The 17,500-nt window shown below is 41.5% G+C and overlaps 1 protein-coding gene across 14 annotated transcripts in view; it reads right to left on the reverse strand.

Moving 5' to 3' along the window:
- The window catches only part of FOXP1 (forkhead box P1), a 695,473-nt gene that overhangs the window by 26,958 nt on the left and 651,015 nt on the right, over window positions 1-17,500 (reverse strand). For all 14 annotated transcript variants that reach the window (XM_049642699.1, XM_049642700.1, XM_049642704.1 and 11 more), the window contains 2 exons: window positions 17,439-17,500; window positions 4,597-4,680 (listed from right to left, as the gene is read on the reverse strand). The exon at window positions 17,439-17,500 is cut by the window's right edge and continues 26 nt beyond it. In XM_049642699.1, the coding sequence (XP_049498656.1) occupies window positions 4,597-4,680; window positions 17,439-17,500 (146 nt within the window). The remainder of the gene's footprint in view (window positions 1-4,596; window positions 4,681-17,438) is intronic.

Below are 17,500 nucleotides of genomic sequence, written 5' to 3' on the forward strand. Positions count from 1 at the left end.
TGCGGTTTGTGGGGGGGGGGGGGTGTGTGGGGGTGTGTGTGTGTGGGGGGGTGGGGGGGGGGGGGGGGGGGGGGGAGGGACACTTTGTTTTTACAGCAGCTAAAAACTATTTCATAACAGTCCTAATTGCTATGGTTGGAGGAAAAGAGAATGCATAAAAAGGAAAATGTAATACTGCATTTTGCTTCAAATATCCAAGTTCTTGTAAGTGTTTTATAACATTTTCATAAAGAAGGATCTACTACCTACGCTATAATTACTTGCCCACCAAATCTGAAGGAATGTGGTTTTTCCAGCATCAGGAGTTGTTTTCTGGTGTGCAGGAATACCCTGAAGTAATGTGTCCCTCTTGTGTCCTCAGTATTATAAAATACAATTTACAGGATTCTCCTGACAGATTATGAGAGGGAAGTCTTAAAAAAAAAAATCCTTAACAACTTAATAAAGTCCTAACACAGATAATGCTTCTTTTGTTGTTATTGTTTTGTCCTCTGAGTTACGCTTCCCTCCAAGGAAATAAACAGCTCAGCAAATTCTCCATGGAGCAAGCATGGAGACACGAACCCCCAAGCAATCCACTCTGGTGTTTACTTTGAGAATGTTACTGAGTCTGGAACAAAAGAATAGCCATCAGTCTCATCAGGATAGTTTACTACTGTCGGGTTTTTTGCTTCTCTTCACACGGAAAGGAGAAGAATCTTTTAAAACTCATGTCAAGAAAGGCTTTTCCCGCCGTGCCTACCCAACTGCTAGAATATACGGCCGCTCTGGGAAACTTTTACATATCCTTTTCCACGCCGGGCCCAGCCTTAATAAAATCAAAAGCTGACAAATAAAATAAATTAAAAAATGGAAAGCCTAGTTTATCTGATGTTGGCTGGCCCTTTGCTTCCTCCACACTGATCCCGTGACATGCCTTCCTCTCCCAGTCGCCTTCCTCACAGACACACACGCCCCTACTCCGAACCCAAGGAAAGAATCGCTGATCGGACTCCTTTCCGTTGCTTCCTTTTGAAGACTCTCTCAATCCCCGATGTAGGTGAGCCGTTCTAACGACACGGGCACAATTCATGCAGTGGGTGTGTGTGGTTGTTAGCTTGTCCCACAAGACTCCAAACACCTCAGTGGCAGGGAGGGGGCTCTATGCTTTTAGCAGCTTACTTCATAAATACTTGTTGATAAAATAGCTGGACTTTAAGTGCAGGAATTCCCTTTCCAAACATAACAGGCCGTGGGAGTCCTGGGTATAAATTACTAAAGGAGAGCTCTTTTCTGGTCTAAAGGATTTTATGGCAAAGCAGGAAGAGGTGCCACTGAAGGTGTCCGAGGAAAAGGAAAGCTGGGCACTCCTCCTCCAGCTCACCTATGCACGTCCCAGTGTGGGATGAGCTTAGAGCCAGGTCTAAACACTCGAGACTGTCCAGAGGTGAGCATATCCTCCAACTACCCACAGGGGAAGACGGGTTCCGCAACAGGGTCCGGGGAACGTGTCTGAGCGGAGCTAAGAACAATCCAAGAAGGTTGTGGCAGTTTCTCTGATGCAGTGCAACAGCGACCGGTTGGATGACTGGATACAACAAATGACATGTACCACCCAAATGGCATTCAGTGAAAAGCAACGTTTACAGCAAAGCATTCTATCACTTAGTGACTAAGAATTTTAAAATAAACATGCAGTTCCTTTTAAACAGAAACGGAAAAAAGAAAAAAAAAAAAACTTCATCAACTTACTGGCAAGGCTGTAACATGAAAGTCCCCATCTATGGTTAGATCTGAATCCTGACGACTGCTTATTTCAAATCAAAGATTCTAGAAGGATACATGGTGCATTCTATTATTTAAGGTGGAATAAATTAATTGCAGGGAAAAGGAATATTTTGCACCTGAGAATCGATCATCAGATAGCTCCGTATCCCTCCAGTTGAAAGAACCAAGGGTTTGAGAAATGCCTGTGCCTCCCCCGCCCCTTTTTGGCAAGGAAGTGAGAAATCTATGCAGAACACTACACGTCTACCTTTTATAATTAATTTCCCAATGCCTCACCTATACGTATTTTAATAATTCCTGATTTATAAGATGGTATCTGTAATAAAATTTTCTATTTTCCAATAAATGAAAAGAAGGCAGGTTCACTCCAGCAACAGAGTGTCACGCAATATCTGCTTGTCAGGCACCAATTTTTACTTCTTACATGTAAGTTAAAGGATAAGGAATTTATAATGCTGCCTGTGAAGGGAACCACTTTTCATACACAAATGTGATCTTTTTTTTTTCAAAGGGTAATACAACAGTACATTTACATAAACTAATCCAAACAATCTATGTATTTGACAATGGCAAACCTCACACAGACGGCCTATTGTTGGTTTACATCTTGGAGTTCTTTATATTGGCTTGTAGCGCTGCTCTAGCTGTCAAAGGTTTGACTTGGACACTAAATAAATGGTTATAGAAGTGCTGTGCAGCGATATTGGACTTCTTTGCAAAAGAAAACCTGCTGTGTATGAATTCAAAAGCTATTAATTTTTCAGTCAAAAATATTCGTGCCTATTTCTTTTAATAAAGAAATACTGTGCTGAACTACTAAGAGATAATGTTGACTAGTGGTAGAGAATTTTCAATAGAACAGTTAAAAATAAATTTAGTAGGAGGTCCCCTTCAAAGTTACAATTTTCTAGAATGTAAAACATTTTTTTTTTTTAATACTAATCAAGACAAACCTTCCTCCCCAGTGCATTTCCCCCACGACTGCTTTTCCCTGTTTACTGGCTGCTTCACACTGGTCTTCATGGAGATTCCCAAGGGTCCTTTTGTGGCCTATGCAGGCTTACCTGGATGGATGGCCCTCTCTGCCAACACCCTGCCCCAGCACTCACGGAGCGCCCCATGGGGTTTCACAAATCCTTCTCTACTTTCATCCCTCCTCCTCCCAAAGAGCCCCATGATACAAAATGAGTACCTCCCAGAGTCCTGAGGCCAAACAGTATTCTATCATTGCTTTGAATCCATGGAGGAAGTAAGAGATAATCCCATTCTCTCCCCTGTTACTAGCTTTAAACACCCATACCCCTCATCCTGGGGAAAAAGCCATTCCAAACAGAAGCCACCTGAAGACTTTATGAGAGTTCCGAAGGCTATCGATTCCCTTAGCAGTTGGCTGTGCCCACTGGAAAACCCCATGAAGTCATTTCCGGGTCTTAACCAACTTCCTAAACTGGGCTCCTATGATTACAAGAAGGGGCTGATGAAGTCAACACAAATGGCACAACTGACTACTCATCCCATTATACCCAATGGTCTAGGGCTTTTTGTTTCCCTTTCTTTTTGGTAGCCTACACATTCAGTCCTACGGCCATTTAGTGCAAAACACACGGAAACTAAGGGCTCTCTCCTAGTAAAAATGGATGCACAGAGTGTTTAATGATTTTATGTCCTATATCTCAGTAATGTGTTCTGTTTCAGACATTAATTTTGTCTGCCAACTGCATCTTGGCAGGCTACCATATTTGCTGGGTTAATAGTCTGACTCCGTTTTATTTCTATCATCATAAATCATACATATATGGGTGTATGTTTGCTTTATTTATAGAAAAAAATCAGTCAAAACAGATAAACCAATACTTTGCCATTACGCTGCATCATTGCATATTGATTAAAATTGCTGGTACTAACTATAGATTGTCAACGCTCAATTAATTTTCACACAGTGACTCCAAGCAAAATCAAATAAAGGCAGTGTACCTTTAAATTTTACAAATCTTAAAAATCAAGAAGCAAAGCACTCTCTCCATTTTGAATAATCAGTAGAAGCTACTAAGGGGATTTTTAGAAATATAAGTATATGAGAAATACAACTGTTAAAGAGATCAATTTATAGCAAGGAATGAGGCCCAAGACAGGATTTGGGGTTTAGAAACCATCCTTCTGCTTAGATATTAACTGTCTGTGCTCGGATGGCACTCTCCAAGGTTAAGGAAAAGGAAACAAGGCAACAAGTAGGAGATTCCTAAAAGTTAAACGTAATTTCAACATACCATGTTGGAACTCCTAACTGCAAAAGAGTAATATTCACTTCTAACTCTCTAATAACCATTAGATGCCCTCCACAATTTTAGCTTCCAGCTATTCCAACAGTGTGCTTCCTATTTCTTATGTCTTTCCTCTGTGACCGTTAGACTGCACTGGCCCTCACTCCCTTTCTCATACCCGCAGTCTCTTGGCTAAGGCAGGCTGAAATGCCCTTTTCTTCTGACTCCATGGTCTGGCTGTCTTCTTTCTGGGTTCACACCATTTAGAAAGACCTTTCCCCCTCCCGGCGACCTATCATATTTTCGTACCCTGGTACAGCATCAATCATCTGTCCCGAAGAGCTAGTTGTTGGGCCTCGTGGCCAAAGACTGATTCTGAATCATCCTCTACGTTGTGAAATGCCCTGCACACCACCCCCTTTATAGAAGGTAACCGGAAACACTCCACTGACTTATGTCCTTCAATACTAACAGCTGCCAGAGTAGCTTTTCCTGCCTCCTATGCTTAGGGGTGAGGAAGCAGCAAAGAAATAGTGTGAAGTTTCCCCTGGTGTAGCTCGGTACTTACGGGCTGAGGGGCGGCTTTGGGTTCTGTTGACTTCACGTGCAGATGGGTCATCATGGCTTGCAAGCGCTCTTTGTCTTTTGCAAGCTAGTAGGAAGAAAGTGCTCTGTTATTTCTTTGAATACAGATGCATTACTATTTTAACATCCAAAATGATACATATTCCAAATTAAACTATAGCACCATTGCACATGACAAAATCTTTCTCATTGCTTAATCGTTTTGAAATCTACACAACCATTGCCAAACTCGAAGTAACTGGAGGTGTCAGTGTGAGATTTCTCAACACAAGATGCATTAGCTTTTAACTGGGAAGTTCTAGACCTGCTGGCACCAAGGAGTCCCATGTAACACAGACAGCTAAAAGACAAAAACGTGAATCATGCCTATTAACCAATCTTATTCATGAGGAAGCCAAAGGAAAATGAGCTAGGTAGCTAAAACTCATAAATTCATCTTTTGTGGTTGTGGAAAAGCTCCCAGACACATGGGGACATTTATGCAAAATTAACTTCACCTTTCTTAACAGGCAGGCATGGATTAGCACAGTGCTGCGAAGCAGTGTTAGCCGGGCAAGCACAGGGCTACAGGAGATGACAAGTTCTTATGGTCAAGGGCATGGAGAACAAGCTTCGTCATTAATTTCCTCAGTATGTGAGCACCTACTATGTGTTAGTCCTATCTGAGCAAAAATTTCAGTCTTCTCATTGTACAGATAATTACCTTCTGACAGCACCCAGGTTTTTCATCAAATGTACATTGGAGGCACTCAAATACTATTCACTGGATGCTACTTTCTTTATACGTGCCTCCAACCATTTTAACATGGTGATAGTTTTGATAATTTAAGACACCTGGGCAAAGGGGACATAGAATAATTGATTCTAGATAGTTTTGCCACCAGCATTTTTGCCACCAGCATTCTGGCCACACACCTGATCGTCCAGAAGACAATTTTACCATAAAGGATAAAATCGTGGCCAATAAGAGAGGGATGGTGAAGAAGGGCATAAGGGAACACACATAAAATGAGTAACAAAATGAAAGCGATTCTCCTGTGAACTAAAAAAAAATATTTGGACGCATTCAGAAGATACAGTGGAGATGGTGGCAATAACAGCACAAATAACGGATTTTCTTTTGTGGATTCTACCTCGGCATTTCACCTAACTTCAAACTCTTTTCTTCGCAGTATCACGGTTTTTTGTTGCTTTGATTCACCCTCGTTAAAATTTCTTCCTTCATTAGAAGAGGCAAGGGTTTCCAAATACTAGAATATATGTTTGTAACTGAGCTCCGTGCTATGTTGTGAAAGCCTTCTACGCTGTTCTCTGTGCTCAGCCTACTGTCACATGTCCAGTGACAGATGTTCCAAAGTTCTATGGGAAACGGGGGCTGAAAACTCTGTGCCATGGTACACCCCAGCATGAGGGTTAAGATTTACATTTGTACATTATATAAATGTAAAAATGGAAACACTTTGTCAGTGGAGAAATGAAACCAAAGTGTCAAACCAAACTGTCAACCAGTTACTTTTTTTTTTTTTTTTTAATCTCTTATGGCAAAATTGCTTTAGGACAATTAGTTCTGTGGTAAAAATTGCTGCAACAAAGAGGTCTACGGCAAAGATGCTCTGGGCAAAAATACCAGACATGATAATAATTACCTCTGTAAAGTAAGTGGGAAGTATAGTTCCAAAAGATAAAGGTATAGTTAAGAGAAGGGCTGTGGAATTTTGGGGAAATGTAGACGTAACGAATGAGTGAGTGACAGAGAGAGAGAGAGAGAGAGAGGGGGGTGGGTGAGAAAACAAGCACGAGAGAAGGGTGTAGAGAGAGTCTTACTTAGAACAGCACTTTTATAGACCACTTATCCAAAATAATGCCTTTGAACTAGGGAGGGACTCATTTCTTCTATGTCACATAATTAACCTTAAATCTCTGAAATACCAATTTTGGGGAGTTCCTGGCTGGATCACTTGGTAGAGCATGTGACTCTTAATCTTGGAGTTGTAAGTTTGAGCCCCATGGTGGGTACAGAGATTATTTAAAGATAAACTCTTGAAAAAGAAAAAAAAGAAACCCCAATTTTTGGTAAGCTGAATTATTCCAAAATTCAAGTCAAATAAGACATTTTGTAAATAAAGGTGTTTTCTAAGAGAAAGGGGTGTTTCAGCATTTGGGCAAAGGCAGAGAGAGGGAAGGGAAAAGGTACAAAAGCAAGAGAAAAAGCTTTCGGCGTATCTTAACTGGATGACTCAGTCTCAAGCCATATCACATTTGATTTTTTTTTTCCTTTTTATTCCCTTGTGGTGCAGGGAGGAATAAATTAAGAAGAAGGAAAAAGCCTTACAGTGTTAGCATTTATCTTTCCACAAACAGGAAATGAAAATGATACCATATTAGGAGCCACTTTATGTTATTCACCCTCTGTTCTTTAGTAAGTTATTGAACAGCCAAACTCAAAGATGCTCTGAACACATAATGCTAAAGGAATTTAGTTTTCCAAAGTGGCTCAGTTAGGACAATTAAATGTTAGCAATGGCATTTTTCTACAGTTATTTGTGTGTTTTTTTAAAATGTATTCTAAGTTTTTAGATGTTAGAACCAAAATATTCTTAGATTTTTAAAAAATGTTTTGTCTCAAAAGTTACCATGGGGCAAGAAGGAATGAAGGCATATATATATATATATATTATTCGTTTTAAAAACAAGTAGTCTGCCATACTGAACATTAAGAATGAAAGGGTGAGAGGTGATATTTACTTAAGAGTCTGATGAATATTAACTGTGACTTAATTTGGAGGTAAGCATTGTCGATGTAGCAATTACCAAGACCAAGTAGAAGGAAATCCAAATTCCCAGCATCAAAAGGAATCCACACGTCTGTATTCCATCCAAATGTCTACCGTGCTGACCTTCTACTGCTCAAATGCAGTAACACCATGTCACAAACACATACCTAGAGTTTATACACACAGCCACATCCATAACCCTGGAGGTCACTGCCATGGGAGACATTTTCTCACTTTTCCATGAGAGTATCACTTAGAATTCATTGTCCATTGTCCATTACCCAGGTTCCTTATTTTGCCTTAAACTCAAGTCTACCATCCTAGCTCTGCTTTATTATAAAAGGTGGTTACAAGGTTACAGAAAAAAGGGCAAAAATCCAAGTTTCTGTTTTTCTCGGATTATTAGTACCAACTAGCATATAATACATTCTTGGATGGGTTTTGGCTTTTTACTGTATCAGTTGCAGCTCTAACTATAACACAAATCCTTTTTAACAATTAAAGAAAAAAAAAACCCTGCCAAATTCACTTTTCATTCTTTAAGGCAAAAAAGCTAATCATTCACACCTATCGAAACCACATCCTCTCTCTACAGGGGCTGTCTTGCATTTTTAATACACCGGCCCTTCAAAAAGCCTTCAGATTCTTTATTACTTTTTATGCCATCATTCCACGAGCTCAGCATCCCCATCAATTTTCACGGCATCCTTTCATTATTATAATATGACAATACAAACATTTAATATTGCCAAGTATATATTCCAGCATTCCCTCATAAACTGAATCCCGTGAAAAGCAAAGAGAAGGAGGATGACAAATTTACTCCAAAGGTCAACTAAAAATTTGGCTGGCAAATTAAAACAATTTTTTGATGTTGTACTATCAGAAGAGAATTACTCTCTAAGAGTTTTCCTGGTGGACACAGGAGGGGTATCTGGTTTAAGAGAAATGTCAATGCGCCACACATTGAGGGGACCTGCTTGTGCAATGCTTATTCGCAGGTTGCCCCCCAACTTTGTAGAGAGACAGCACGGTGAAAATGGATGAAGGATGTGGGTACTATAATCAGACTAGGCTGGATTCAAATTCTGGCTCTGCAACTCTGAGCACATTATGTAACCTTTTTTAAAGTATTTAGTTTCTTCTTCTAAATATGGAATAATAATCTCTGAACTCTGAAGGGTTGTTTTGAGGATTAGATAAGGGCTTGCACATAACAAGCTTAGCATAGAGCCTAGTGCTTCACGAATATTCGAAAATACCTAACTTTTCTTTAAAGCAAAGTTAAGTCATTCTAGCCTATTTAGACTTCCACTGGTTGAGCCCATGCTTGGAACCTGGGCCAGCGTAACTCGAGTTCTCCAGAGTCTGAAGCTGGCCTCAACGCAGGGAGAATTTTGAGGTTTTGAAGAATGGAACGAAAGTGTAGGAAAGATGAAGCCCATTGCTTCTGGATTGATTTCCTTGGTTCTCACTGTATCTTTCCCTCATCCTAAGCAAATGCTTTTTCTCCCCTTGGCTGATACAGGTCATCCCCTCTTCTATTAGCCATGGCCCCAAATTAGGTTTTAGACAGTCCTGGCTGTGAAAGACTGGAATGCGTGTACTGGTCCAGACACACTGATAACCGCCAAAGGCTAGGAGCACCATTCAACATCTTCAAAGATAAAAATAAGGAGATGAAACTCATTCTTTTAGCAGAGAAAAGGGAACACGATTTTAGGTTCATTTAACATAACCATTTTATATGTTGTCTGGAGGACTAATCATTTTAAGCCCAATTTGGTGGTCCTCACTCGTGAGAAACAAAATCTGAAATAAATGAAGGATTCTGGATGTGTAAAAATGCCGGAACTACCAAAGGACAGATGAGAAGAAGGGACCAAGTCCCTCACTGGATTCCAAAGAAGCAAAGACTGTTATGGCTATTTCAAGTCCTCTCGTCCTACTCCTGCATTTTACAGTTGGGGAAACTTAGGCTCAAAGGGTGAACCTACCCAAGATCATGGAGCTGGGAAGGGGGCAGAAATAAGACTAGAATCCCAGTCATATGATGCCTAGTTGGACCTTCCCACCCTGGTGTGACTGTCAAAAGCACCTGGAATGCTAAATGAAAACACAGATCTCTGCCACTCTTCCCACCTCCTTGGCTGAACAATCACTGCAGAACCCCCAAGGGAGGGTGAGGCAAGGAGTTTCAGCAGGCACTCAACTAACTGATGAGCAGGGAAGTCGAGATTATTCCCATACAATGACGATCCCCAATTTAACTGACCGGGGTCTCAAGTAAACTTGCTAAGCCAAACACACCAAGCAAGGGGATGTGGGAGTAAGTTTTCATAAGGACCCCACATGTACGAGTTTGATGCAGGAGGTCTGGGAGAAAGGGCTCTCTTCCATGGTCTGGGTATGCCTTAACAGCAGCAGGTTAGTTTTATACACAATGACGATCCAAACGGAACTGAGCAAGACAGCGTGCATCCAGTCTTACGGGTCTTGAAAGTACGTATGATCAAAAGAAGACAAACGAGAAAACAAAAACAAAAACAAAAACAAACGAAACAGCGATGTGGAAGGAGAAGAAATCAAATTCTTCTGCCTGAGTATTTACCAAATAGTTATTTTCGACCCACTTTATCAAACTGCGGTCATTCACATGCCTTCAAAACTCAGCACCAGTGAGAACTTGTAAATGATTTCTTTAACACAACTGCAGATCTCAGGTGGTAGGCAACCTATGGTTCATTTCACCCCAATGGAAGAATTTCCCTACTTTTATTGTACTCTGTCACCATCTTAACATTCCTTACGTGTTATTATTAAAGACTCTCTTGACATTTAAAGCAGACGCACACTAATACTCAAGTCATAGTCTAGGAATTCTAATGCTCCCAGAGTTAAGCAGGATTTTAAATTATGAAAAATAAGTGTCTTGGTTTTCAAAGGGGGACGTGGAAGTGAGAAACCCAGAGACTCTCTCTTCTTTTTCTTGGCTCCAGTCACAAAGCAGGGACAATATGCTGCTACGATGCCATTAGGACTTCTTCCCCACAGGCTCTGAGCTTACTTAGGGAGAGTCATGAGGCTCTGTGAGGCCACTGCTGTGAAGAACTGTTCGGAGTATTGCCTTGAATGGTGTTAGAAAGGTCCAAAGGGGGGACACATTACAGATAATATATTTGCAAAAGTCCAGGAAGCCAGTGTGCTTACAAACAGCACCGCTAATGGTACAGTAATCACATGTAAAGTCTCTGCGGTAACTGATTTGTGTTAGGCTTAATGTCTCCCTCTGCTATTGAAACTCGCACACTTTTCTCCCTGCTGACGTTTTCTTGGAGCTTACAGTTGCTGGGGTAGATGATTTACAAAACTTCCAAGTGATCCCTGTGTCACTGAGTTTCAGCCTTGCCCAAATGCCATGGATTGCTGAGGAGGGAGCTTCAAGAGGCGGAGAACAGGCATGGTCTCACAAAGCCAAGTTTTAAAACCAGTGATCTGCAACGCCTGGGTGTAGGCACAGAACCTCAACGGGCCATGATGACCCTGCACGAAAAGTGCAAGGCAGCAGTGCCATAAAAGGAGGCACAGGCTACACAGGCTGGGCTAGAATCCCGGGCGTTGCCCATTATTTGCCATTGGCTTTGAACAAATTAATGAGATCTTCTAAACTCCAGTTTCCTCATCGGTAAGAGGCGAGAGCACAGGGAAATATTTCTTTGACCCTGAAGAGCCAATAATTGTTAAGGTAATTACTGATTTGGTAATACCTTTTCAAAGGACAAGAAACGGCAGAAGTAATGGGACAGGACTCATGCTCAATAGATGTACGATGTGTAGTGATTTCCAAATGTTCTAATTTTCCTTTAAAAAAAAAAACCCCAACTTTTAGCATTGAGGAAATGGGGTAGTATCCACTCACAGGGGGGTTGTGAGGATTTAATGAAATTAGGGGTATGAAGTCCCTAGGACAGTGCCTTGGCATATAGTGGGAACTCAAGAAATATCCTTTTAAACGGTTTCCCAGGTTCTTTGTAAATTAAAAGCAGAACACGAGGCATGGTACAGATCACTTCCAAAGCCAATGGATTCAAAGCAATCATTCCATTTTGCCAGGAACGTTCCCAGTTGTGAAACTGGAAATCCTAAGTCCCAGGCAAGCAAACCATGATGGCTGGTCACTCTACTTCTGGAGGAACAGAGAGATGAATTTAAGAACGAACAAAGATTCTTCCACTCTCCTCCCTGACGCTACAATCAAAGCGAATCCTTAAACGGCTCTCTTGGCCTGCGATGTACTTGCCGTTGTCCCTCCCTGCGTGCCCTTCACAATGCTCCTGTGCTTCCTCTTATAAACTCTGCCCGGCGTGGAGTCAGAGACATGCTACTCTTCCTGGCCTGCTCGGCTGCACTTCACAGGAAGGAAGAGGCTGTCTTGCTCCTCTGCATCCCGTGCGCAGAATACAATAGGTAGTTGATAACTGGTGACCGAATGGAATCAAATTATTAAGGAAGAAAGGTCCCACCCCTCCACCACCACCTGCTGCCAGGACCAGGCTGATCATCCCCACTGGTTTGGATGGCTTCTTTTCCCCGTGGGGGCTTTTGACATTCACTTTAAAGGGTCTACAGGCTGAGGGATTGGAGGAAGCCTGTCTTGAGACCTGTCCCCTGACACAGGCTGGGCTGCGGACAGGAGCAAACACTGCATTTCCAAGGCTCCTTTTCTCTTTCATTCAAAACCCACCTTCGTACACCAGAGAGGATGTGCTGACAAATGAGCAAAGGTCACATGATCATCACAATATGTGTGGCCAGAAAAACAGATCTGCACCATGAACGCCTCAGCTTTCCAAGAAAGGGAAATCCGTCAGAAGACTTTTTCTTGTCCGTTACATCAGATACTTTCTCCCTTTCCCAAGATGGAATTCCTATCCAGCCACTAAGATAACCTTCTGTGCCATCTCATTCACAGCTTAATGGTTGAGACGATTCCTATGCATCTCCTGCCTGAGTGAGCCCAGGTAGCCAGATGAATATTTAAATCCCTAAACCTGTCTGGTCAATGGCTGGTGCTCAACTATCAAGGAAGCCTCAGGTCCCTCTTTACAGTCCTGCCCGTGGCATATGGGTGGGCAATTCCTCACCTCAACATTACTTCCAGACCCTGTGTCTATGCTCCCGTGTTCTGTGTGCACATTCATGACCTATGTAAGACCACGCATATCGATTATGGGAACATCTTCCATCTGCAGTTCTAACCTATCCCCTTGTCTTCAGAGCATCAAGAAGAGTGTGTCAAAAGAAAGCATCTAACAGATAAAATCTTAAAAGACACGCCCTCGCCTCAAAAAGCCATGTCCTTCACCCACATGATTGATGTTAGGTGCCTATGTGTACCAATTCTCTACAATGTTGGGCTCCGAGGTATACACGGGGTTAATCACCATCTAGTCCACTGCTAAAATTCAAAAATTTCAACTGACTTTGTAATAATGAAATGTGGTGAGAAATATTCAGAAAGGCCTACAACGCCCACTAAGATGTCTTTTTGACCCCTCTCCCCTCTGAGACCAGTAACAGAGTGTAACATGCAAACTGAATTAACTAGACATTCTCGGTTGTCAAGCTCCACATAACGGGCCCACCGCCAGGAAAACACATATTATATATTTTGGTAACTTCCCACAAAAATAAAAGCAATACAAATGTGTCTCACACACAATGCTGATGGGATGGGTCTAAGTCAGACTTCATTGCCCGTCACCTTGATTTCTGCCTGGTTGCCTTAACTCTCAACACTGGAATTGTAAAGGCTTTTCAGGTGATTCAAGTAGAGTGTTGTACAGACAGCACCAAGAAAGGAAACGTCTGTAGCCACGATCCCCTGAGACTAACGATAGTTACAAAAAAATTTTTTTTTTCATCTAATTCTTGAGGAGAGGTTGATTTCAGCTAACAAACTGGGCCTTTGGTTTTAGGTCAGAGCTACGGTTTCTGGGGTTTAGCTCCAGGGGGCTAAAAATGGACAGCACTCAAGTGGCTTTCATTAGCTTTGGTCGTGTCTGGGGCTGGCTGACGGTGCCCTCCAGAACTCTCCTGTGGCATCCTTGCACAGCGATGCTCTAGGGTAGACATGATGAACCTCCACTGATCTATGATGTAAGAACCAACGTGAGCTTATTGGGCTTGTTTTTCTAATGGAGGTACACGTGTGACTCCTCTTCCAGATGTAAACACCACAGTAATTCTCTCTAAGTACTGCTGTGCAAAGTCCTTGCAGGTCTGGGTAGTAGGGGCTGTAGAACTGCTCCTCCTACAGTATAGGGAACACCTGTGGGTAACTGTTCAAACCTCTATTACTCTTTCCTGAGGTGCTAAGTGGTACAAATGTTTTTCAAATTCAAGTTAATAAATGATAATTCTGTAATATACTTGGATACTTGGAGGTTCAGGTATTTCCTGGTCTGGAAAATGCCTTCTTTAAGGCAAATGCAAGTAGTCAAGGAGTTGGTCATGTACAGGGCACCCCCTCTAGATGGGGTGATTCGTTAGCGTGCTGTTGACAGAATAGGGGGACGATGCCAACAGGAAATAAGAGGGAAAGGCCGTTCGAGCAAAAGGACACCTCTTCAACATATTCTTGCTGCTGCAGGGACCTGGTTTCCCCAATACCTCAATCCCAGTGGACACGCAACTGTTCATTACGTCAATTAAAAAGTACATTTCAGACATGGGCACATGAAACAGCAAACGTGACAGCACAAACACAGACATGCTGGACACGAGAGTAATAGGAAGCCCACAATGAGTGTAGCTACTGAGTATAATTGTCTCCTTGTCCCCAACTGTCCCGCATTCCAGCTTTATCTCAGGGCGAGGGGTCTTTAACTGCTAAACCTGTTAACATTGTCTTGTATATTTCATCTGCTTGAATAATAACTAATCTATTCCGGTTCGTCCCCTCTCTAGCACTGAAACTCTCTTCTGAGCATGTTTCTGGTATTTTCAAGAATCCATCAGCATCAGCTAGCTCTACCCAAGGAGTGGACATTGCCACTGGCAAATTACTTATTTACAGTCTGTTTCTCCTCTAAAATGTAAAAACCAGGAGGGCAGCCTTACTTTGTTCAGTGTTGTACCCTTTACTGGCTTCAGCAACGTTTCTGCCGTGTTTCTGCCATGTTCTGCCAACGTTTCTGCCATCCAGGCTCTGGATAATGTTTGCCAAATGAATTGGTAGATGAGCGGATAAATGAATGAATATCCATCAGCCTGCTTACCATGATTCCCAAGACTGACAAGTACTTGTTATATGAAGCTGCTGCTGGGCAAACTGGACCAGTGTGGTGACTAGAATGGTTTTATACACTAAGGCAAAGAAGGAACATGTAACAAGGGGTTAGCCGGCCTTTAGGTAGCCGAGACCCTAAGGGAACAAGTTGCAAATAATATGATGCAAATTGTTTTGTTTTTTTTTTTTTAATCCTCCTGAGCAGGGATTGTTTGGTATACTTCTGTGAGAATCAGCCGGACAGTAAATATTTTCAGCTCTGCAGGCCACAGGACTCTGTTGCACCTATACAAATGTTCTGCTGTGGTGCAAAAGCACCCAGAGATAACTCGTCAACAAACAAGTGTTCCAGTACAATCTTATGTATGGACACTGAAATCTGAATTTCACATAATTTATTCTTCTTTGGATCCCTCCCTCCCAGCTATTCAAAATGTAAAAACCTCTCTTAGCTCTGGGGATTTGGCTCATGATCTGTGGTTTGCCAACTCTGGCTCTTGACAAGCACCAGGCTATCACTCTAACGAATCCCTCAACCTGTGAAGAAACCAAACCCTTCAGAATGACCCCGTCTCTTCCTCCATTAGAGCAAACTCTGAAGCAAAAATATTACAAGGACTATTACAGGTATCTACCACATAGTAACTTCTGCCCACATGATCTTCTTTGGTTCCTACACAAGTTGAAAACCCTGCCTTTGATTGGATTTAGGGCTGAAGGATGAAGGGAAATCTATGAACAAATGAAATCCGCAAATAATCAAAGAATCCTCTTAAAAGGTCTATAACACCGCCAGGCCACATCCACCAAAAAACAAGAAAGCTGCCAGGAGATAACCACTTGACTTACTGATGGTCTAACTCCTTTCCTTCTCTTGCCAGCTCTTGGGGAGAGTGAGGAATCATGAATAAAGTAGATCATCAGTTTCGGAGTAATGAACAATGGCCCCACAGTCAAATCTGGACTCTGGAACAGTTACTGGGGCAAACCATGACACTCGGTCGAACACTTTATTCTAGCTGAACATTAAGAATTTAAGTTTATCCACTGAATAAATGCAGGAACTTGTATCACTTCGTAACCACCACTACGTAAAGATTTAGGTAGCAATAGCCATATGGTTTGTTCTGTTGAAACCAATTTTTAAAGGGCTTATCACACATCAGTAAGAAGTGAACTTTGGTGGGGAGATAAATAACACTATTGTTTTGCTTCTGAATAAGCGTGCTAAATTTAAAGATGTTTCCAAAGAGTTATGTAAAAATTTGGGGATTTTATGACGTGCCCTTAGCCTGTATGAATATCCCACTGTTCTAGTAAGTTCTTATCTTGTAGTGTGAATGGAAAAATATTAACTAGCTAAAGAAAATCACTTTTGAGACAATCTTACTTAAAAAATGTAATTTGTCATATAAGATGATAACTAATTTAAAAAAATCCTCTCTATCCTGAAAAGTCACAACAAAAAGTTTAAGTGTGTTTTGGCTGATTTTTCTCTGCAACTATTTGAAGCTGTAAATGACTTAACTCAGTAAAATTCCAAATGTAATTATCTTCTGTACTTAGCCTAGGGCTCTCCATATATCTCGGCATTGCTGTCTTGCATACAAAATAGGCTTTTCGATGGCTGGTAACAATATAATGTACAACATTGTTTTAATTTCCCCTAGTCGGCTAGCCTCTTGCCTACACTAAGCCAGCCAGAGGAAGAAGCCACAGTGGGTCATCAAGCACTCAAAAGCATTTTGGAACTCGGTTGCATAAATGGGGTTTGCAGGGTCAGGCTTTTGCAATTGTACATTTTAATAATCTCCATTTCTGACCCAATTTTTACTTTTAGAAACTAATTTTCTATTAATTATATCAAGAAGGGAATTATTGTTAAAATATGGTGGTCCGTCAACAAGTGACATCAAAAGTGGAACCCACATTTAAAAATGCCCCCCATCCCTCACAACTGTGATCCCCAGGAAAATCTGCAGACGTTTATTTTCTATAGTCACAAAATACATTCAACATGGCCCAACAAACTGCCAAAAATAAGATTATATATATGTGTGTGTGTGTGATATGTATATATTATATATATGAGATATATATATATATAATGTATAACATTATACATACATTATATATATATATATATATATATATATATATCTCAATACGTGCCTGTATGCATGTGTGTGCATATTTAAAATATTTAAATTGTGTGCACTGACAGGAGGAATAAATCCACATGCAGCTTCTACCTTAACCTCAGACAGCATGCTCACGTGCGTGCATGCGTGCGTACTGGCCCAGTCTTGCTGATGCTCCCATGTGCCTTCCATCCCCATCCATTGTCTCTCAGTCTCTCTCCCTGGCTCGGCTGCCTAGCTCCAGGTTAGGGATCATGGCAAGTTAGGGGGCTTACATTAACAACAGGCAACTGAAGTTTGTAACTTAGAGCGTTTCCCACTTGCAGGAGAAGACAAAAGGGAGGGGAAGCGAGAGAGAAATGGAAAGCTAACAGAGGTAGTGGGGAGTTCGCGGCATACACAGAGATGCACAGGACTTTGAAACGTCTGAGCGGCAGTTCCAAAGAAGGAACTGAAGGTGAACGTTCCCGAAGAGTGAAAAAGAAAAGAAAAGAAAGGACAACAACAGGTTTTGGACCTTCCATTCAATAATGAGTACACAGGAACTCATTTCAGAACACTACAGAAATTTGGAATTTGAGGAATACTGAGGTAATATTAAAAATAAATTTGGTTTTACCTGTAGCTCTAATTGCTGTACAACCTGCATTTGTACTCTACATTGAGCTGTACTTCTATCGT

The sequence above is a fragment of the Panthera uncia genome, chromosome A2 (assembly GCF_023721935.1).
Source record: "Panthera uncia isolate 11264 chromosome A2, Puncia_PCG_1.0, whole genome shotgun sequence".
Lineage (NCBI taxonomy): Eukaryota > Metazoa > Chordata > Mammalia > Carnivora > Felidae > Panthera > Panthera uncia.